General features: G+C 33.4%; 1 protein-coding gene across 5 annotated transcripts; it reads left to right on the forward strand.

Moving 5' to 3' along the window:
* Positions 1-4,200: 4,200 nt before the first annotated feature.
* LOC112290720 (uncharacterized) lies at positions 4,201-9,520 on the forward strand. 5 transcript variants are annotated; one of them, XM_024537341.3, is made up of 6 exons: positions 4,201-6,327; positions 6,982-7,032; positions 7,204-7,395; positions 7,492-7,642; positions 7,787-7,885; positions 8,044-9,520. In XM_024537341.3, the coding sequence occupies exons 1-6, from the start codon at positions 6,197-6,199 to the stop codon at positions 9,025-9,027; spliced, it is 1,608 nt and encodes a 535-aa protein (XP_024393109.1). In that variant the 5' UTR covers positions 4,201-6,196; the 3' UTR covers positions 9,028-9,520. The 5 variants fall into 5 exon arrangements, with proteins under 5 accessions (XP_024393109.1, XP_024393111.1, XP_024393110.1 ...); XM_024537343.3 differs by having other exon boundaries at positions 7,537-7,642; XM_024537342.3 differs by having other exon boundaries at positions 7,234-7,395.
* Positions 9,521-21,637: the final 12,117 nt, after the last annotated feature.

Raw genomic sequence — 21,637 nt, forward strand, 5'->3', positions numbered from 1 at the left:
AGGGAAACAAGCCAATTTTGTTCTTGAGGAAGCCCTTAAATTCATACCATAATTCCAATACCTTCATTCACATTTACATGTACAAACTTTGATTCAATTTCTCTATCCTCTCAAAGATATTCTATTCCAATAACATGTAAGATGGAATACTATAAAAAAGTTTCAAATACATACAAGTATGTTGGACTCTTCCAACATTTACAAGAAAGTATCTTTTTTTTTCCTTTTTTCTTTTTCTACCCAATGTGAAACTTTAAAGTAGAATCATCACATTTGATGTTGCATCACACTTTGCTTTTATCAATTTGATCATTATGAAACCCCAAATCTTGTACAAAGTAACTCCTCATAAAGTTACTGAAATGATGTGGTTTGTGGGTATTTGTCCCAACTCAAGGGGTTATTAATTTCATTGGGGGACAATTTGCGAGAGTTGACATAATGGGGGCAAAGGGGATGTGGGTGGGGGGTACAAAGTAACTTGAGAGTGAGTTCAAGGGTCTTATCAAAACAGTTATAATAATACAATACCAAAAAGAGCTCATTAAGTAACCCCGTCCCTTTGCCAAGGCCCCTCCCACATAAGCTTATGGAGCCCAATGACTCCATCCATTGTTTGATAGCACACAATCTGTACAAAGTAACTTCCCTGATTTGGCACTCATCTTCAACTGCTGTGAACGCACAACATCTTCATAGATGAATGCTGGTGATCATCCATGGATGAATCTAACACATTCTCATCCACAATACCCATATTTTTAAACTATTCAATTTTGAGGTTAGAGAAATGACAAAAAGAATGGCATTTTTTAGGGTTTTGTCTGGATGCAGGAGAACCTTGATACCAAAAAAAACAAAAATACAAACATTACCATTTTAATTAATTAATTAATTAATTTTTCTGTTTTAAAAATGTAAATAAAAAAATGCATAGTAAAGAAGTAACTCTTTTGTTGCAAGGTGGGCAAGTTTTGTTGTGTTGTGTGTGTTTTGTTTGGGCTGCTTTACCCTGCCATTCATTGAATGGGCACTTGATCCCTACTACAAGCATTGCATGTCCTAAGCCTGTAATGTGAGACTCTGACAACTTACTTTTTAAAATATTTTTTTCTTTGTTTTTTCCTCGCAAAAGGGGGAAAATTAAGTACCCTCATCCTAAAGCCAAGTTTCAGTTTACAATACATTATAAATATATAAATAAATCTGAATTGAATTAATAATAGAAATGAAGTCTTTGATGGGGTTAGACTACCTTCAGAGAGAAGGAAAGCCCCAATAATAGGCAATCTTGCATAAGAAGTGAAATGTAATGCAGGTTCCTTGTTTTTGTTTTTTGTTTTCAATTATACTTATAATAAATCAATAACAAGCACCAAAACCCCAAACTGGAAAGCATAGTGAGGAAAGGGCACAAGTGAAATGTGCAGCAGTTTGTGAATCAGTTGGCTAAAAAATAGATAAATAAAGTGGGAAAATCTACAACAATAAAAAAAGATATTCAAAACATGTAAAACAATATGTTCAATAAATGCAACTGTGAGTTTTTTGGCAGTTTGAAGTATATACAACATTTTAACCCTAGATGCATTGTAGAAACTTCCCTGGAAAGCTTTCTAAATATGAAAATTTTCTTAATTCACTAATGCAATGCTTAAAAATTAATAATCAGTAATATATGCATATTGAAACAAGTTTACACATTATATGGGCACATTTCATTTGATACTTTTTGTTTCTTCAAGATGCATCAACAGATCTCATATTGATAAAGATTAGATTCAGACTGAGGAAATCCTTTTCAATGAATAGAATAAATTATATTTTTATTCAGATGAGCTTATCTTGTATTAATAATTATTTTATTTTGTAGGATATAATTCAGTGATTATACAATTATTGTTGACCTTTTTACTTTTCAACATTATTTGAAATATTAATAACTTTTTTCAATCAAATATTTACATAACTTGAAATATCAAAAAATTCTTTTATTGAAATTTTATTAATGAATAAAAAAATGGCAATTGGGTGACATATTGCATCAACAATAGCAATAATTGTAGCTGTATGTGGTGGATGGTACATTGTGGTGGCATTAGCAAAAAGTATACGGCATTAGCAATACAATGTATATGTACTAAAAAATATGAAAACATTAAAATAACTTTATTTAAAAAAATATACTTATTTAAAATTCATAATTACTTCACCAGCATGCACAATCTTTGCAATGCATGATTTTTGATACATACAAATAATAATTTCTTGCACAAAGTATCAATAGTATTAAGTTTTAGTAATATATATATATATATATATATATATTGTTATATGTAATTTTGTTGTATGTATGTATATATATATACAACAAAAAATATAGTATAACAATATCTAATTATACATATTCATACTAAGGAAAAATATAATTTGATGATCATTAAGTATCAAATATATTATATAATTTATTATAAAACCTTTCCTTATTAATATTTGAGCTAATGCCTATTTTTAATGAAAAATAAGATAATAAAGTATGTAAATATATCAATATAAATCATTCATTAATTTGTAAATTATAGTATTAAAAAGTTCTAATAATTTGGTTTTTATAAACATATTAATCAAACCTACTTCAATGGTAGTAACAATTAATATTTTTGTTGATAACACATTTATTTTTCTACTAAAAACTTATAATCAATTTATTATATTTTAAAATGTATCAAACAAATGTCTAGGATGTCTAAGTATGTGTAGTCATTTTTACATATTAATTCTCTATAAAATTGGTACTAAATGATCATATATCTCTCTCTCTCTCTCTATATATATATATATGGTTTTTTTATTCTCACAAATTTAATAAAAATTATTATATTTTTATCATGACATTTAACTTTTATCATAATATTTAATTCTTGGGATTTTTTGGATTATTTTGAAGTTACAATAATAGTAATTTATAACACAATAATTAGATTGAAAAATATAATAAAATATTTACATATCTTAAATATAATATTCTAATATCTAGTCTGACTTGAGCTATATTTTTATGGAACATATTCCTTTGGGGCTTTTATTTTTAAAATAATCAAGAGAATGTGATTTGATGTATTATTTTTATAATATGGTTTTAATATAATTCATTTTAGACCGATTTCAAATTTATTTTATTAGTAACATAATCATGCATTTATTTATTAAGTTCTTTTAATATAATTAGATCAAGCCATACTTTTTATGATTTCTTTACTCTATTGCATAAGTTCGAAATAAAATAGTAAACTAAAGAAAAATTGGATCAACAAATTTGGTACTTTTTTACAAGTCCTTGCAAATATATTATTCATAAAGATATCTAAAACAGTATGTATGCACTTAAGTCTTTATTATAATTAAAACATAATTTATAAAATAAGTACCACAACAATAAGTATAACTAATAAAATCTAGCTCTTTTCCAATTTCCAACTATTGATGTGTTCATTTCATTTAGACATCTTATTTTACTTATTTCCAATTAATGAAATGAAATGAAATAAATTATGATCATCTACATCACTCCTCTTGGTCATACACCAAATATTAAAACTAAATCCTCATTCAATCTCCCCTCCTCCATTTTACCATCTTATTTTCCTTCAACAAAAAAATCGCCATTGCCATGAGAATCACACTTTATCACAAATTTAATTCAACAACTTAATTTTAACATAAACCAATTACTAAAATACACATGTTCTAGTAAAAAATTCCATTAACAACAGACAATCACTGTTACTAACACTCATAACATCACCGAAGTCATTAATTAAGATCATCAGTCTAGACAATAATACGATGAGTTAATCCCAACCTTCACATAAATCTCACTACTCCACACCCTAAACTCGACCAAAACGCCGCAGCCACATGACGCTACACCGCAAGGTGTTCGCCGCGGACCCAAACGCCGCCTGCCGCAACCGTAACCACAACTGCGGCACCCATTTGAACAAAAAATGGATTTTATCGACGACGACGACGTCGCGGCGTGGAGGAGCCCCACTCTGACGCGGTGACGTGGCCGAGGACAGCGGTGGTGGGGTGGGGGTGGGTGTGGGGGTGGGTGTGGGGGTGGGTATTACCGCGCGGTAGAAGGGCAACCCCGTCGCTGCTTATAATAATAATATTATAAATATATTAATAAGCAGAAGAAGAGCAGTGAGTGAGAGAGAAGAGGGGAATGGTAGACGAGCGAGAGAGTTTTCCTCCTCATCAGTCGGCGTCTTATAAGCTGCACCAGCGTCGCATCCTTCCCACCGCGCCTGGTGCTTGCTCTCTCCCTTCCCTGCTCCGACTACGAGACAGCGAGAGAGCGAGAACGAGAGAGAACGAGACTAACCCCACTTTTTTCCACTTGACGATCCATCCATTCCATCGCCATCTCAGATGAGCTCTTATTCTGGATTATCTCTCCTCTTCTTCAACAGTAACGTTGCTCGCACCGTCGCTACTGGCGAGCGATGCAGGGGGGGTTCACTCTTCCACTAGCTTGCTAACCTGATCCACATGCATCACCAAATCCTCCTTCCAGTGTTGAGTCGTGATCGTTGTCGTTGTCGTTGTCGTCGTCGTAGTAGGGGTGGAGGAAGAGCGAGTGAGTGAGCAAGAGAGAGAGAACCACGGGGAAAGGCCAGAGGGTGGTGTTGGTCTAGTAAGCGTCATTGCCATCTTGATGATGAAGTTGGGTGCGCGATGCGGTTGAGCGATAGCTTGTTGCTAGCTGGATGTTGTGTATAGCGGGTTCGGATGCGTTGGTTTGTGGAATGTTGGTTTCTATGAGTTCTTTGCGGGTGTCATTGCGGAAGTCCAGCTTGGGTTCGCCAGGGAGCAGCTGGTAAGGATCGAGCCGAGGGCTGTTGAATTCCGAGTGTGGGATGTGAGCTGACGGAGAGGCGAGACGTAAATGTCTTGGGCGCGTCAGTGGTGTGGGGTGTGCGGGTGAGAGTGATGCTGTGTCGGATCACCGAGGGGTGGGCTTCTTGGGAGCATTTTTGAGGGTTGAATTTTGTCGCGGTGCTGGATAGAGGTAGTTCTGGAACTGGTTGCAAGGGGGTGAGGATTCTTTTACCCGCAGTTGGTTTCAGACCTTGGAGACAGACAGAAGACTGCCAAGCTTACAAGGAGTCTTCATTTGGCTTGAATCGAATAGTTCTGTGAATAGCGCAGATGCGAGCAGGACGTTACGTTTCGTTGGTTGTACCGGTACTGTGAAGTTTGTCGGAGAGGCGCACAGCTTTGTGTTTCTTGAGAACTACCAGAGTTTCTTGGGAGCTGATGCATGCTTTTTTTTTTTTTTTTTTTTTTTTTCCCTTCTATTTTAGCATTATCGTTGACTGTTGCACACTTGGAGTTCTGAGCGGGTACAGCCAGGTCATTGCAGTGCTTAATACGGAAAAGACATAAGTATACCGGCGTCTGGCATCGCTGAAAGAGTAGACTTTACTGGAACGCGTTGGTGAGCCAACCTTGGTTCCCACTCGTTTGCATAGACGACGGCTATTCACAACTTATCAATCTGGTCTAGTTCTAATTCGAGTTCAGTACCAGTATGGCGCTGCCGCTGTATCGATATTGAAAGCCAGCCCTTGCTGCAACAAGTGGCTCGATTCATGCTTGGAAACGCGTCACTCAAACCTCGTCTATTTTTGGGCCACCCCTGAATCGCTCATCCTTCCTTTACAGTTTCAAAGCTACTCTACCTGCAGCTAGATTTCGCAGTTAGATGTACTGGTTGCACTAATCTCGACCTGCATTGGCGAGTGTGATTTGTTTCATTCATTCGGAGGTGCTCCATAGTGTTTTGAGAATCTCCCTACCTTCGTTTTTGGTCCGCTCAAGGAAACGAAGTTTTGGATACTTTTCGGTTAACTCTATCGAAGATGCACTCAGATTGCCTGATTTTCATATGAGATTTGGATCGAATCTCCACGGAATTTGATCCCACGACTTGAAGCTAGAGCCTAGAGACACAATTCTCTTTCATTGAAAACACTTCAAAGTTTTCGGCAGCAATTGCAGTCTTCAAATCTCTCCGATGCCAATGTTTTGAGAGGAGTTGGTTTGTGGATTGGCGGATAGTTTGGGAACCGTGAGGCTACTTTCCATTCTGTTTACGTGAACTGTAACAATTAATCACATCCCCAGAATGGACGTCAGGCAGGGATTGCCGACAATGAACCACCTGCTCCAGCATACTCTCCGCAGGATATGCACCGAGTCGCAATGGGTTTATGCAGTCTTTTGGCGCATCTTGCCGCGCAATTACCCCCCCCCTCAGTGCGTTCCTCTACCCTATCCTTTGTTGGTTCTCTTCGTTCGACTCTGCTTGCAAACATCCACCTGATATCTTCATGAAACATCAGCTAGATTCTTTCGTAAACCTTGGCTGCTATCAGCTTCAGGATTGCCCCAGTTCAGCCAAAACTAAGCAATTTCACATCATGGTAGCAAGCAGTTTCTTCTATTATTCCGTCTAAAAAAGATCAGACACTTGTCAGGGTTTGCTTGTCGCCTCTGAGCTTAAGCCGTGTCAGGATATCAACAAGTAGGGGTAGATTAGAGTCGGAGATTCCGATCTCCACTGTCAATACCTTTACTGGGGTCTGAGGAGAAATCAGTAGTTACTAGCTGCGAGTCACGTGACAGTAGATTTGGGTGATCTCAAATTTCCAATGTTCTGTCGCGTGCACTACTCACACGCTTGCCGTCTACAGTAGTCAACTCTTTGGAGAAGTTAATTTGGTGCCCAGGTAGTCCACTTGGGTGGCAAGCCTTACATTGGAGGACCTGGATGCACAGTTACAATGCTGGGAGGGAGAATGTGGTGGGACGATAGAGGTCGAGTGCAGTGAATATTGGCTTTCTCAAGTCGTGGACCTTGGATTAGAGAAGCTCAATCTCGTTATCATGATATTGGGGCTCTTGTTGCAGATGGGAAACTGACGGCGGCATGGACAGATCCAAGGGCAACAAACGCAACTGGTATGCAACCTTTCTTTTCTTAGTGCGCATTGTCCCAGGGATTTTAGAGCTCTACTTAATACTTCGTACAATACAACTCATGATCGTCACCTTGAAATAGCCTAAGAATTGCGAATCTTAAGCACATCTATGGCAAGCCCGACCCTCGGTGAGGAAGATCACGATGTGCAGGATTTTGGTGTGGGAGGACGGCTTTTGCAGCTTCTCAGCATGTGCTGCTGACGCAGCGAAGCATACTAGGCGAGGACTCCCTTTCATTCAAGCTACCCAGCCACAGCAACGAGGTAGCGATGATGAATGTGAAGCGATGAGCCCTGAGCTTTTCTTCAAAATGTCTCATGAGGTCTACAACTACGGAGAAGGGTACTTATCACTTCTTGACCTTGAAATCTCTTCTTTTGTCATCCTCCACATATTCCATGGTGCGTCGTAACGATGTCAACTACTGTGTATGTGAAGGTTGAACATCAGTCGAATAAGTTTTTGGATGTTGGTTTTTCTTAGCTTGATGGGGAAGGTCGCCGCTGACAGCAGCCACAAGTGGATTTACCGGGAACCGGTAGAGCACGAGGTCAATTTCCTCGCTCCATGGCACAGCACCCTTGAACCCGTAAGTCCTTCGCTCTGTAATAGCATAGAATGCCTATTTCAAGAAGTTTTATAGCCATGGCTACTTTAAGAAAGTCACGTACTTTATAGCCCCTAGGTTTTTAGTCTTCTTTGAACTTACATGCGAAAACTTTGCCTAGTACAGCATCCACGCACATGGGAAGCGCAGTTCAAGTCTGGAATCCAGACCATTGCAGTTGTGGCAGTTCAGGAAGGTGTTCTTCAGCTGGGTTCTACGAAGAAGGTATGTTCCTTTCTCTGTTCCTGTCGCTTGATTTGGTGAGGGAGTTCGACTTACTGCTTGTTCTTTCATTTTGTTAGTTCATACTTGCGCCGACACTGGAATATCGATGTGTCAGAACTGCTATGTTTTCAAGGCTTTTTGGTTCGGTTTTGCGCCAGATAATGGAGGACTTGAACTTTGTGCTCCACCTGCAAAGGAAGTTCAACTATCTGCAATCCATCCCTGGTGTGTTTGTTCCCCATCCAATGTCGTGTGCCGGCAAGAAGCGATCTACCAGCGATGGATCCCCACCCTCTGATCGTTACAACTGGATGACAACCCCTGAAGTCGACAGACCCACGTCGATTTCCCACTTGACTGCTCGGTCGATCGACCAGTTCTTGTCGCCACGGATTGGTCCACAGCTCTGGCGCTCCTCCAGTGACACCACCGTTCTAGGAGTGAAGCGCCCCCCAGAATCGGAGCCACTCTCACTGAGCTTCAAGGACTGCTCGTATATGAATGGCAGCGATAGCTTTCACCACCGGCCTGAATGTCCGTATCCGCCCAAATCCTTGAACACTGGGCACACAAGTCCACAAGGTGGGGTGAGTCCAACCATCCCGAACCTGCTCCCATCTATGTCAAGTTTGCAAGCTCTACTGTCCAAGCTCCCGAGCGTGACGCCAACAGAAGGAGAGGGTACCATCACCGGCGCCGCCCCAACCACCAGTGGCTTCGAGACGGGAAACACCTTCGTGAGTAATAGTCGTCCTCCTGTCAGTCGGCCTGCTGTGACAAAACCTGTGGTTGCTGATTCCAGGTCCAATTCTTCCAAAGTGAGTCCTTCTATCGAGATCGGCAATGGTCACCTGGAGCAAGTGGTCCTGACCAAGGTTGAGACAGAGCCACTGCAGGGCAAGATCGGTGCTGTTGCGAGCTCTTCTCCAAGCTCAGGGAATTCCGACGTGGCTTCCGCTGAGCACGCATCCGACGACACCGAGGGACATCAAACCTCTGGCACGTCGAAGTTCAAGGATAGCCACAAGTTCAGCAGCTCCTTTCTCGACACATTCGAGAACCTCGCTGACTTCGGAACTCATCTGGACGTGCTGGAAAGCGGTGACTCGTACAATTCATTCTTGAACGAGATCTACAGCTGATGAAGTAGCCTCCGACGGTGATCTATGATCACGTCCTGCAGACCATTAGCAGGACCTGTACAATCCTCCAACAGCTCATATACACTCCACTGATTTCTCGTCCGACTTCACAGCAATTGAGCTAGCCAGGACGCCATGATTGATGCAGCATCATGTAAGATTTTAGATTCAATTTACTAACCTCCATTAGGAATTGCAGTACATCTCATGCAGATCAGCTATTAGACCCAGGGCATGCTGCTTAGGATTGTGCTGTTCAATTGCTGTCAGGGGAGCATTCCTCACTTGGTGGGGCTTAGAATTAACTGAGATTTATTGTACAGCTTTTTAGACCATTGACTCCACAATGCTCACTGACGCCAGTTTAATTTTATGTGTGGTGTGCTTACCAATTCAGACGATTGGAAATTAGTCGACTTTTGTGCCGAAGGCTTTCAGAGCACACGTACTTGTTGAAACGTAACCTTCTTTAAATTCAACTCGTCTTCGTTCACATCGAACTCTCACAGCTTGGCTTGGCCTGTCTGTGTCTGCTTGGTTTTTGGACCCTTCATGTTATTGAGTAATATAGTTTTCTTCGTAGTTGAATGTCTGACACATATGTTGCATCTGCCACCGTCCATGATTCCACTCACTTCTGTCGATGCTTACACAACGGTGCAGGCATAGCTTGCTTGTACTCAAGGATGGACAGTGTGCCACAGAGATCAAAATTCACATCAGTTTGAATGCTTTGTGCGTGAGCTTCATCTAGGCAAGATTTATATCTGATCAACATTTGAGTTGGGTTTCCTCCGTGTTACACAAGGTTATAAGCCTTGGAGCACTTTAATTCTATACTGTTAGAGTTTTTGTGGTAATCGTCTTCATCACCGGGCGTTACAATTAGAAGTATTGTCGGGAGGTTAGTCTCTGGGTCGCCTTTGGAGAGCGTGATTCATTGTTTTCTTGATACATGGTGACTAATTATAGTCTCATTTCTTATAACCTTATGTAACACGAAGGAAACCGAACTCAAATGTTGATTAGATATAAAACTTGAATTTGAAGTGGCTGCAACTTCGTCTCCTGATTAGAAAGACTTCCTCACAACTTGAACGTCCACAGCGAGAGCTTTTACTGAGTAGATAAGGACTTAGGCCATTTCTACTAAATATTATGAAATTTGAAGTCATGACCGCCCTGCTAAATATGGCAAGGGACACGCCTCCTCAAAGGAACTAGTTAACCATGGCAGTTACTGTCCAGATCTCTGTCGCCCAAGAGATAAAACAATTTTGGCTCTTGGTACAAGTATGCATAGTCCCTGTCACAAGTTAGCTGTGGAATTAACGCCGAGAAAAGAGCAGCACTGTTGGTCCCAGATTGTGCTTCTATGTACTGCACTGTAGTTGTGAATCTGGAGCCTTCCTCACGTTCATACAACGCATGTACTTGTGATTGAAAGGTGGATGCAGACCAACGCAACAGCGCGTGGTCCTCAGTTGACGAAAGTTCCAGCCCCGTTAAACATATCCATTTCTCCCTCCAAGTTACAGGCTGGCAAGCCTGGCAGAGTTTGAGAATTCCCCCCTCCCCTACTGAATGCAACTGGGACCACCAGCTCCTTTCTACCGATAGCAGTTTTATAACGACCTTAGAAGTAAAACACTACAAAGGACCGAACAGCAGAGGATAAACTAACAGCTGATACACTCTTCGTGGACATATGACGTGGGCCCTCGTCCTGTCTCGTATAATGAAGCCGCAGGGCTCAGAGAGGAAGAACCCAGCACCAAACATAACTGAATTCTATATTTTGTAATATCACCGAAAAGAGCCGCAGCAGCACCAACCCCATTCAAGGGTCACCAAATGCATGTCCAGGCATAAACAAGTCAAATTGACGAGCGCAATGGTGAAGGCCCATCTCCAGACAACCAGAGCAGGATGGAGGTGGGGCCCTGGACACATTGAATCATGGATCATGCGTGTTGATTGGCATTCAGGTCGGGAATGGATGCCGTGGAAAATTCCTCACTCAGTCTAGAGCCACTGTCACTCAACTCTGATGTGTCTTCGCGCGCGCGGGCGTGCTCGTGTGTTACCTCAACCCTGCCAAAGCGAGAGTCCGGAAGTGGCAATAATCCATCCTTGCAACTCTTTGTGGATAATTCCGTGCCCAAATCCAAAACCACAGCTAGAATCAGTACCAGCCAGGCTAAAGCTACATATGATTGAAGAGGCCTTGACTAGTTCCTCGAATAGACTCACTGCGCATTATTGAGGTTTCCCAAGGGAAACGTACATGGTTGCGCGCAAGGAGATATCGAGGCAAACTGATCTAGCTCAGGTCGAGCTTTACAGATCTACGGATCCTAAGGTGTCACCCCACATGGTGAATCATCGAGGCAAAACTATGAGATTCTCCAGTTCGAAATGGGGAGGGGGGGGGGGGGGTCTCCAAGGGCGGCTTCTCAGATGCAAACCCTGCAACAGCCCAGACAAAATGATGCCCAGAGTTTAACACAGTGATCACGTACAAGCCTACTGATCAGCCGCCAGAAGAGTGGGAATCTCGGTTGCATTGGTTGCATGAACTCGGCATGGGAGAAAACTGTGGTAAGGAAGCGCAGAACACTTTTGTGTAGATGCGAACGAGTAGGAACGAGACACCCAAGTAGTCCAAAGCATGCTCCGACACATCTCTGGGTTTCTGAACCTGGCACTTTTATTGGGGAATCTGCTGTAGCTTTCTATCCTCTCGAGCTCACCGCAGCCTCACTCACTCCGCTGCACGTCTCGCAGCAAGAGCCTTTTTCTGCAGCTCAGAACCTCAAGGATTATGCTTGTAGTTGCCACATGAAGCTAATGAATTCACCATATTTTGAAGTAGTCCTGTTTTGGGACCTGCAGAAAGTGGACCTAGGTCCAGAGAATGACACTTGGTAGAGCTGAGTTCCTCATGTTGTCGTTTAAATTGGATACTAATTCTAACGTGTTGTTGTTATTATTATTATTATTGAGATTTTTTGATGAAGTTTAGACAACAAGCAAGACAGCAAGCACAATAGATCTACTAGCTTGTAGTTCAATGTGGAAATGAAGGAATGCTGGTTGGTGCTACCTGAGGTCTTTGTCATTCACTGCTGAGAGTTTTGGCTGACCATTGTATGGGTTATGAGACTCTGAGACCATGAGATGAGAAATTTGATAAGTTATTTAATATTTTTTTGTGTATAGTTTGTAGTGAAAAGAGACTGTACGTGTCTGGCATTTTATGATTGTTTTAATATCAAACATTGGTATGGTTGTTACTGCATCGGTAAAACGTTATTTTTACAAAAAGGATTCTATGTACAACATTATAATGGAGTTTTCTAGAAAAGTTTACTTGTTAATATTAAGGAAAGAATATTAAATTTCTAAATTAAATAAAATTTTAGTCATAGAATATTCTTTGATTTAAGTATATCTCTCAGAATACCTTTGGCAATTATTTTACAAAAATATATGATACAATATATATATATATATATATATATATATATATGAAAACATATATAAAATCATTTGTGATCTGATTAGATATATTTAATAGTAGATATATTTAACAATAGATATATGTTACTAGTGGGACATAAGTGTAAAGAAAAAAATCAAATGAAATTGTTAAAATTATCTACTTACCTATATTATATATAGATATAAAAAATCAGACAAAATAATTGTAATTATTTCTAACCTTGCTTTCTTATGAAGAATATATAGTTATTACCAACTTTTTTCATACAATTGCTTTATTGTTTTTGATAATGCTTATATTGTTAATTTTATATTTTTTACATGATTTCAAATCATTCTTTTATGAAATATCTAATTTATTAACCTTATAAAATTTCTTTTATTTATCATGGCTTCTTTTATTAACTTAAAATTTTATGCTTGGAATTCAAAGAATGTAAACAATTGCATTAAAATACTTCTATACCATAGCATAAACATTAAAATACTATTTCTTATTTGTTGTTAGCAACAACCATTTCAAAAATACCATCCACAAGCCTATGATTTAAGCATACTTGCAATAGCAGTATTAATTTATCTATTATCAACACCTCACAAAGTTTTGTTGTTGAAAATAATTTATAAATAGAATATATTATTCTTATCTACATGCCTTTTTACCTTTTATAGCCAATTATTTGTGTCAAAGATTTGTGTAGTACATATCTTTCTATTTTGACCACTTCAAATTCTAATAGTTTAGTTTAGGTCTTTTTTTATTAATAATCTTGCTAACTATTCAATTACTCTACTATTCACTTTGAATTGTATCAATAGTTATTTTTTGATTAAGACTTAAGAATATACAATTTTATATCTTTTCCTATAATTTTCACTATATGTATTCTAATATTTTATAGAAAAATGTATACCAATCCTTGTGGCCCGATAGTTGCTTTTCATTAATTTCATTATCAATTGGTGATAATTTCACACTTTGGATATTAATTGTATTAGAATTTAACTTATCATTTTTTCTATGATGGATATCTATTTGTCATTGACAGAATTTAGTGTTAAAAAGATAAACTTTCATGATTTATTGAATAAATTTGTAGATCTTAAATAAATATGATTTCTACTACTATTGTACTTTGAAGAGTCAAAGGTCACTATCAATTCCTTTGATTTTTTTGGTCTATTCATCCATTGAGTTTGTAACAATCTTAACAATGATGTATTTGTCATGATCTTATTATTGTTGTGATCAAAGATGTTGCAGAGTGTTTATTTTAATATTCTCTTTTACTCTGCAATGCCTTTGTAAATTAATAGTGATAGCTCATCTTCAATAGAATCTTGACAATATATAAAATGTAAGGTTCTCTTTTAATTATTTTTTCTTGAATTTCTTAAATTATTATTGATAATTTTTAAATTAGTGTTATTCTCTATAGAAATTATTTTGCTAGGGTTTCAATTATTTGTATTGAAATTCCAACAAATGAGTTTAATTTTTTTTCCTATCATTGTAGAGTTGAAAAAATATTTGATTATATTTTTATTAAAACTTAGAATTATAAGAATTGATTCCTTGGTTTCTGCTCAATATTAAAAAAGTTCTTCTAATACAGTATGGTTAGATAGATTATATGCAGTTTGGATAGGTATTTGTTTTAGAATTTTTGATCTTAGGAAAAATATCTATAGCAGATAGAAGGTTTCAAAGGCATGGAATTTAAGCAATTTAAGAATTAAAAATTAGGTATGTAGAATATAAATTTTTTAATTCTTAAATAATATAGAATTTTTAATATTTAAACTCTATATAAAAGATAAGTTGTAGATAGAAGGTTATTCTATGATTGATTTTAGTAGAATTCCAATTACTTTGTAGAAAGAGAAATAAGTAAAATTTTCTAAAGATTTAATCATGATATTAATTTATTAATTAAATAAAGGTACATAATCAATAATTTTATTTCCTACAATATTCTTTATTCAAATGAAATGAAATAAAATTTCTATATTTTTGATTTTAGAATATAAAATTGGATTATCTATAAGTTTAATATAACTTTGATTATTATTAAATATTAGAAAAAGATTAGTACCACAAAAATATAATTCTTATAGTAATTATTGTAGGTATATAACATCTTTTGCATCTTTTGAGAGAACTCAATATTCAGCTTCTATCATGCTTAAAGTTAGAGTTGGTTGTAGTTTATTAGACCATTCTACAAGTATATTTTTGATTTTATGAATGAGTCTCAAAATTAATCTTTGTATATCTAAATTTCTAATATAGTAAGTATTTGAATTTTTGAATAATTGTCACAAACATATTTATTTTAATATAAATAAGTAGAAATAGATAAAAATAGATTAATTTATTAATATCTTAAAAAAAATCTTTTTAAAAGCTTTATAGATACGTTTTTAGCTTTATACATGTCTATTAGTGATTAGTAGGTATCAAAGACAAGAATTCAATCAAAATAAATAAATAAGTAAAACTTTCTTAAAGAAATATGATAAAATAAAATAAAGAAGTATGTAAATTAAAAAGAAAGTAGAACGGCTATTGCCAAAAGATAAGAAAATTATAGATTGTTGAAACTAGAAGCAAGAAAAGAGTTGATAAGAATGAAGAAGGCTTTATTCTTACCTTTATATATATATATGAAGTACATGGCAATGTTCTATAGGACCTCCAAAACATGTTGACTTCGTACAATATATATCTTAACTTACAAGGTAATTTTTTTATATAGGCACTACATAGATAGCTTATTTTCTAAGCTATCAATATGTATGATACGTGGTTATATTGTTGATCAAGTTTCTAATCTACCAATTAATTACAAATACATGTAAAATTAAAATATCTATAAAACTTTTAAGAAGCTTTTTTAAAAAAATATTATAAAATTAATTTATTTTTATTTATTTCTACCTATTCATATTATTTAAATAATAATTATAATAAATATATATATATATATATATATATATATATATATCTACAACATCATTCCTTACTTCTAGAGATGAGTTCTATGAAGAATAGTAATCACATATTGAAGAAATTTAAGATGCAAAAAATTATATTTTCTACATATTTTGATCTTTATTTCTTCTGAAGGTAGTTAATAGGTCCTCTTAGCGATTAGTAATATCTCATTTCAAAGTAAAAATACTACCTTATTATTTAATCATTGTTGAAACCTTTGTAACTTCTTTCAAATAAAATATTTGTAATACCATCAAAAATTGTTTATCTCCAATAAAATCACCAAATATCAAGACTCTCTTTCTAGGTCATGATATCAAATGTATTATATCTTACTATCTATTCAAGGATGAATACGTCGCTCTTGAAGGTCTTCATTCCTATTATGTTGTCTTGAAGACTATAATAATTACAATGTCTTGTTCAATAAGTTAATAAATGATGGCTCTTGAATTGAATCTATTGGCTATTTATTTTCTATCTCTTTAATGTCATAATTATATAAAAATTACGAACAAGGATAAAAAACAGAATGTAATCTTTTTTAAATTATATTTCTTTTATAACAAAGATTTGTTATCTTTCATCTTGGTTTTGATAGATGTCATTGATGAAAAGCTTTGATTTTTTCTATTATATTTGTTAGAATTTTTGTTGGCTTTCATATGTATTTTTTAATATCATATCTATACCAATGAATAAGATATTTCAATCCAAGTTGGTACCGCCTCAAGTTTAAGACTTTTTCTATCTCAAATTTTTGATTATTATCCACTCCTATAAGAGGCAATGGTATTTGTCTTCTTCAAAGAATATTCACTATTTTATATGGCTCCAAAAGAACTATATAAAATATTGAATGGATTTTTATAGACTCCAATAAATGTAATCAATAAGTAATTGGATTAACTTGTTCATAAATAAAAAATGGTCCAAATATAGTAATTTAATTTATTATAAAGACAAATAGTTTTAATATTATGACAAAGTAATCATATCTTATCACTAATATAGAACTAAAATTATTGCTTGTAATAGGCATCCGTGTTATTTTTTTTGTTCTTTTTGAGTTTTTTTTAGTCGTATCTTCATTTTTGTATGTAGCTCAAATAAATGATTTGTCAAATCTCTTGCCATAGGATTATCAACTTTTGAAAAGTTAAAAGCATCAAGTTGTAGATAATAACCCTAATTAGTAAAAAAATATTTGTTGCATAAAAAAATATATTATGTTATTATAAGTAAATTCTACAATGACAAAAGAGTTATCCAATCATCTTGTTGGAAGTTGATGGTACACCTCAAATATTGTTCTAAAACTTAATTTACACACTTTGTTTGTCCATCAATTTAAAGATGGAAAGTCAAAGTTAATTTTATGTCCAACTTTAGAATCTTGAAAAGCGTTCTCTAAAATCTTGATATAAATTGATTTCTTTTATATGATATAATATCCTTAGGTAATCCATAATAGTGATAGATGTTATCAAAAAAAGCTTGGCTATTTTTTTACTTGTAATGGATTTTGTACATGGCATAAAATAAGCCATCTTGGTGAAATAATCTACTATCACAAATATAAAATCATAAGAACTTGAGATTGGAAGATCTATGATAAAATCCATAAAAATAAAAGACTATGGTTGTTTTAGAATGGGTAATGGCTAAAGAAGTCTTTAAGATTAATGACAAGGATTTTTTGTTCTTAAGAAAATATCAAAAGATTATATAAAATCTTTAACTACCTTTTATATTTGGAGCCATCAAAAATTTCTAGAAATTAGTTCCAAAGTCTTATTGTACCTAAAATATCTTGCTAGTAGAAAATCATGTCAAGCTTGAAGAATATATAATTAAGCTTCACCTTTTTGAACATATAATTGCTTCATAAAATATAATAGATTGTTTTTAAATTCAAACTTAGAAGTATCATAAGACTTTGAAAGATTTTTCTTAATATCACAAATAAAAAGTTCAGAAGACATATTTAATTAAACTTTCTTAATTAAAGTTGAATCAATAATTTTTATTGATTTTATTGCTCAAAGATGAAGATACTCTAGCTTCAAGAGAATTGTCTATTGTTGATTAAAAGTTATATTTTCTTCTTTTGATGACAGATAAGATCGTTTAAAAAGGGCATTGAACAAATCTTGTTGTTTTTTGAATTGATAAGTAATCTTTAAATCAAATGTTCATAAGTATGTGCTACAACCGACTTAGCAATGATTCAAAACATGTGCTGATATAAAATACTCAAGGTTCTTATGATTCATATACTTAGTAACTAGATTAAAAGTGCTTTTTAAATAATGGATCCATTCTTGAAATGAATCCATGATTGGATTTTTTTTTTTTTTTTTTTTTTTTTTTTTTTGTTGTGAATGTCATAGTTGATCTCAATTGCTAAAAATTTCTAAAATAAAAAGCTATTAGATGAAATTTATCATTTGTTCTCATTTGTGACAATACAACATCGAAAGAAAAGTTTGATGTGTTTGTTTTTATGACAAATATAAAGTTCATATTTTTTTATACTTTTAAAATAGATTAAGATATCGTCTATATAATAGACAATAAAACCATCCAAAAACTCTCAAAAGACATCATTCATTAGGTGTTAAAAAGCTGCTAGTAAATTTATAAGTCCAAAAAGTATAACATTATGTTCAAAATATCTGTACTTGGTTTAAAATGCAATCTTCTATTCATCTCTTTTTTTAATTCATACCAAATTATATACTCTTCATAGATCTATTTTCGTGTAGATCTTATATTGATTCAATTAATCAAGAAGTTTAGATATAAAAAATAATGGATATTTGTTTTTTATGGTGATCTTGTTAAATCTTTGATAATTGATACACATCCATAATGATCTATCTTTTTTCATCACAAATAAAATAATAACTCTTGCTAGAAATTTGAAATGGTGCATAAAGTTTTTAGCCAGATTTTCTTCAATATATTCTTTGAATTTAGCCAACTCATTTTGTGATAAACTATAGATTGGTCCAAATGGCGATTAAACTTCTTCTTGAAGGTCAATTATACAGTCATAGGAATAATGTTCCAAAAGAGTATCTACATTCTTCTTCTCAAATACATCTTAAAAATCTTAATATTAGTTAAGAATGCAATTTGAAGTCTTTTTATTAATTAAAAAATAGATGTAGCAAAAATGATATAAGGTAATTATTCTTTTGTAACATACAAGAAAGTTCTTGCATCTAGAAATAGAATTTTGGTTGTATTAGATTTATGACTTTTTATTTGATTAATTATACTCTTAATTATATTTTTAAAAAAGTCAAGTTTACAAAAAATATAATCTATTTTGATGACAACGGGTCTTTTTTTGCTCAGTAAGAGGTTTAAAATGTACCTTGTCAATTTGCATATCCTCTACTTTCAAAGATATGTGCTAAGAAGATGTTGGTATTGCCATTAAATTATAATAACATTGAAGATTATTTATGCAACTCTTAGATCAAAATTCAAAAAGTCAACTATCACACTTTATAGCAAAATCAATTGCTTGATTCAATGTTTGAAGATTGGATAAATTGAGCATCAATTTTTTAATCTCATATTATAATCCATAAAGAAATTGGCTAATGAATGCAATTTAATCATCCTACTTAATATCAATCATAAGTTGTCAAAATTGTAAAGCATATAATATTATAGATTGATTTTTTTATTGCAAAATATGGATCTTATTTATTGCAATATAAAATATATTATGTTTTTTATACATAGATCAAAACTTTTCTAAGTAAGCTTTCAAATTATCTAATATTGGATCATATAATTTAAAAACAATAAAAATAATAGAATCAAAAAATACGGTTTTTTTTTGTTGCAATATAAAATGCATAATATTTTCTATACATAGATCAATTTTTTTTTAAGTAAGCTTCTAAATTATCCAATATTAAATCATGTCATTTAAAAAATAATAAAATAATAGAATCAAAAAATAGTATTTTAATAAACTTGACTTATGATCTTGGAATTGGATAGCTTTGGAATTGAAGTTCAATAGCTAATTGTAATTAATTGATGAATCCTTGAAACTTTGATCTTATACCATTAAACTTCTTAAATAAGATAATTCTTGATTTTCTAGGGCTTGAATAGTGTTCCACTATAGTAGCAAGGACATGATTTGGTGCAGATGTTAAAGCACCTTCAATCATTTCTATATTTCTACTTTTTGTCATTATTGTTCTTTTTTGTGGTAGTAAATTGAGTTGATGCATTGTAAGTATTAATTCTTTCAATTGTTCTTGCATTTGTGCCATTGCACTGTTCATTTCAAGAAGCTCTCTCATAATAATACTTAAAAGAAATGAGATGTCTAATATTACTCTAAACAAGTAAAAAAAAGAATTTGAAAATAAAAAAAATCTTCAAAATAATATCAATTTTAAAAAAGATAATCTGCAACTTCTAATATACTTATGTCTTATAAAAAAAAGAGATAATTTATTCTTAATTAAAAAAAAGAAAAAGCTTTGATATTATAAGTGTATTCTTGTCAATTTGTCAAGGATAAGAATTCAATGAAAGTAAATAAATAAGTAAAATTTTTTCAAAAAAATATGACAAAATAGAAATAAAAAATTATGTATATTAAAAAGAAATAAGAATGGCTATTGCTAAAAGACAAGAAAACTATAGATTCTTGAAATTAAACTAAAAGAAAGAAAAAAGTTGATAAGAGTGAAGAAGGCTTCACTCTTGCTTCTATGTATATATATTATCTACCTAAGAGCTATGTAGCAACGTTCTATAGGACCTCCAAAACATGTTGGCTTTGTATAATATGTATGTCAACTTACAAGTTAAGTTTTTTATATAGGCGCCAGATAGTTAGCTTTTTCCACAAGCTACCAATATGTGTAGCATGTGATTAACTTATTGATTAAGTTTCTAATATATCAATCAACTATAAATATATGTAAATTCAAAGTAGCATCTATAAAGCTTCTAAGAAGCTTTTCTAAAAGATATTATGAAATTAATCTATCTTTACTTACTTCTATCTATTTATATTACATAGATAATAATTATAATAAATATATGTCTATGACAATAAGTTAGAAACTTGGCCAATAAGTTAGCTATATATTACATGTGAGTAGCTTGTAGAATAAGCTGAGTACGTGGCACATATATAAGAAATTTGGCTTGTATATTAGATGTACGTCTTACAAATTGAATATGTATTGGAGGTCCTATAAAAAATTGAAATATAGTTTTTAGATATATAATATATATAAAAGCAAAAATGAAGCTTTTTCCATTGTTGTCAACTTCTTTCATGCTTTTAGTCTAGTTTCAAGAGTCTTTAGCTTCCTAGTCTTTGGCAATAATCATTCTTGGTTTTTATTAAATATATTTAATTTCTTATTTCTTTTTTGTCATCTCTCTTTTATTCTATTTTTATTCATTTACATATCTCCTTTGAGTTCTTGTCTTTGATAAATTAATTAAAATAATAAATTATTATTTATATCTTATTTTTAGAAGTAAATAAATTATTCTACTTTTATTCTTATATTTCAAAGATTATAAATTATCCACCTTTGAATTAATATTCTTTATTTTTTAAACCTTAATTTTTTTTTTAAAAATACACAGATCACCCTTCTTTGTAGGAATTTTTATTTAACATTAGAAGTTACAAATTATTCTTTTTTATTTGATTTTTGGATTTATTAAGATATTTAAAATAGAAGAAAAAATCATAGATGCTATATTTGATAGAAGTGACAATAAAATTATAACTATCATAGATCTTCATGAGTTTGTTAATGTTCTTTGGGTAGAAATTTCATACATTACTAATACCAACTATAGAGGCACTATTTCTATGTTTATAGAAGAAGTCCAAAATTAGTGCTAAAAAGTTGTGTAATTAATGGAAGCAAGTAGATCAACCTTACAACCAAATAAAAGAAGTCTTGCCTCTATAAGTACAAGAAAGGTAAGGATTAGTATGCTCAAGAAGTTTGATGGAACAAGATCAAAATTTTGAGAATTTTTGCAATAAGTCAAGCTTTATTTAAGGTTATATCTTTTTCAATACTTGGATGGATT

Source organism: Physcomitrium patens, chromosome 13 (assembly GCF_059467195.1).
Source record: "Physcomitrium patens ecotype Gransden chromosome 13, ASM5946719v1, whole genome shotgun sequence".
NCBI lineage: Eukaryota > Viridiplantae > Streptophyta > Bryopsida > Funariales > Funariaceae > Physcomitrium > Physcomitrium patens.

What these genes read in the sequence shown, in the direction of transcription:
- LOC112290720 (XM_024537341.3), top strand. Translation starts at nt 6,197, where the DNA reads ATGGACGTCAGGCAGGGATTGCCGACAATGAACCACCTGCTCCAGCAT. An exon ending in AAGGGCAACAAACGCAACTG is followed by an intron (nt 7,033 to 7,203) that starts GTATGCAACCTT and finishes CACGATGTGCAG; the next exon opens with GATTTTGGTGTGGGAGGACG. An exon ending in AGCTGGGTTCTACGAAGAAG is followed by an intron (nt 7,886 to 8,043) that starts GTATGTTCCTTT and finishes GTTTTGCGCCAG; the next exon opens with ATAATGGAGGACTTGAACTT.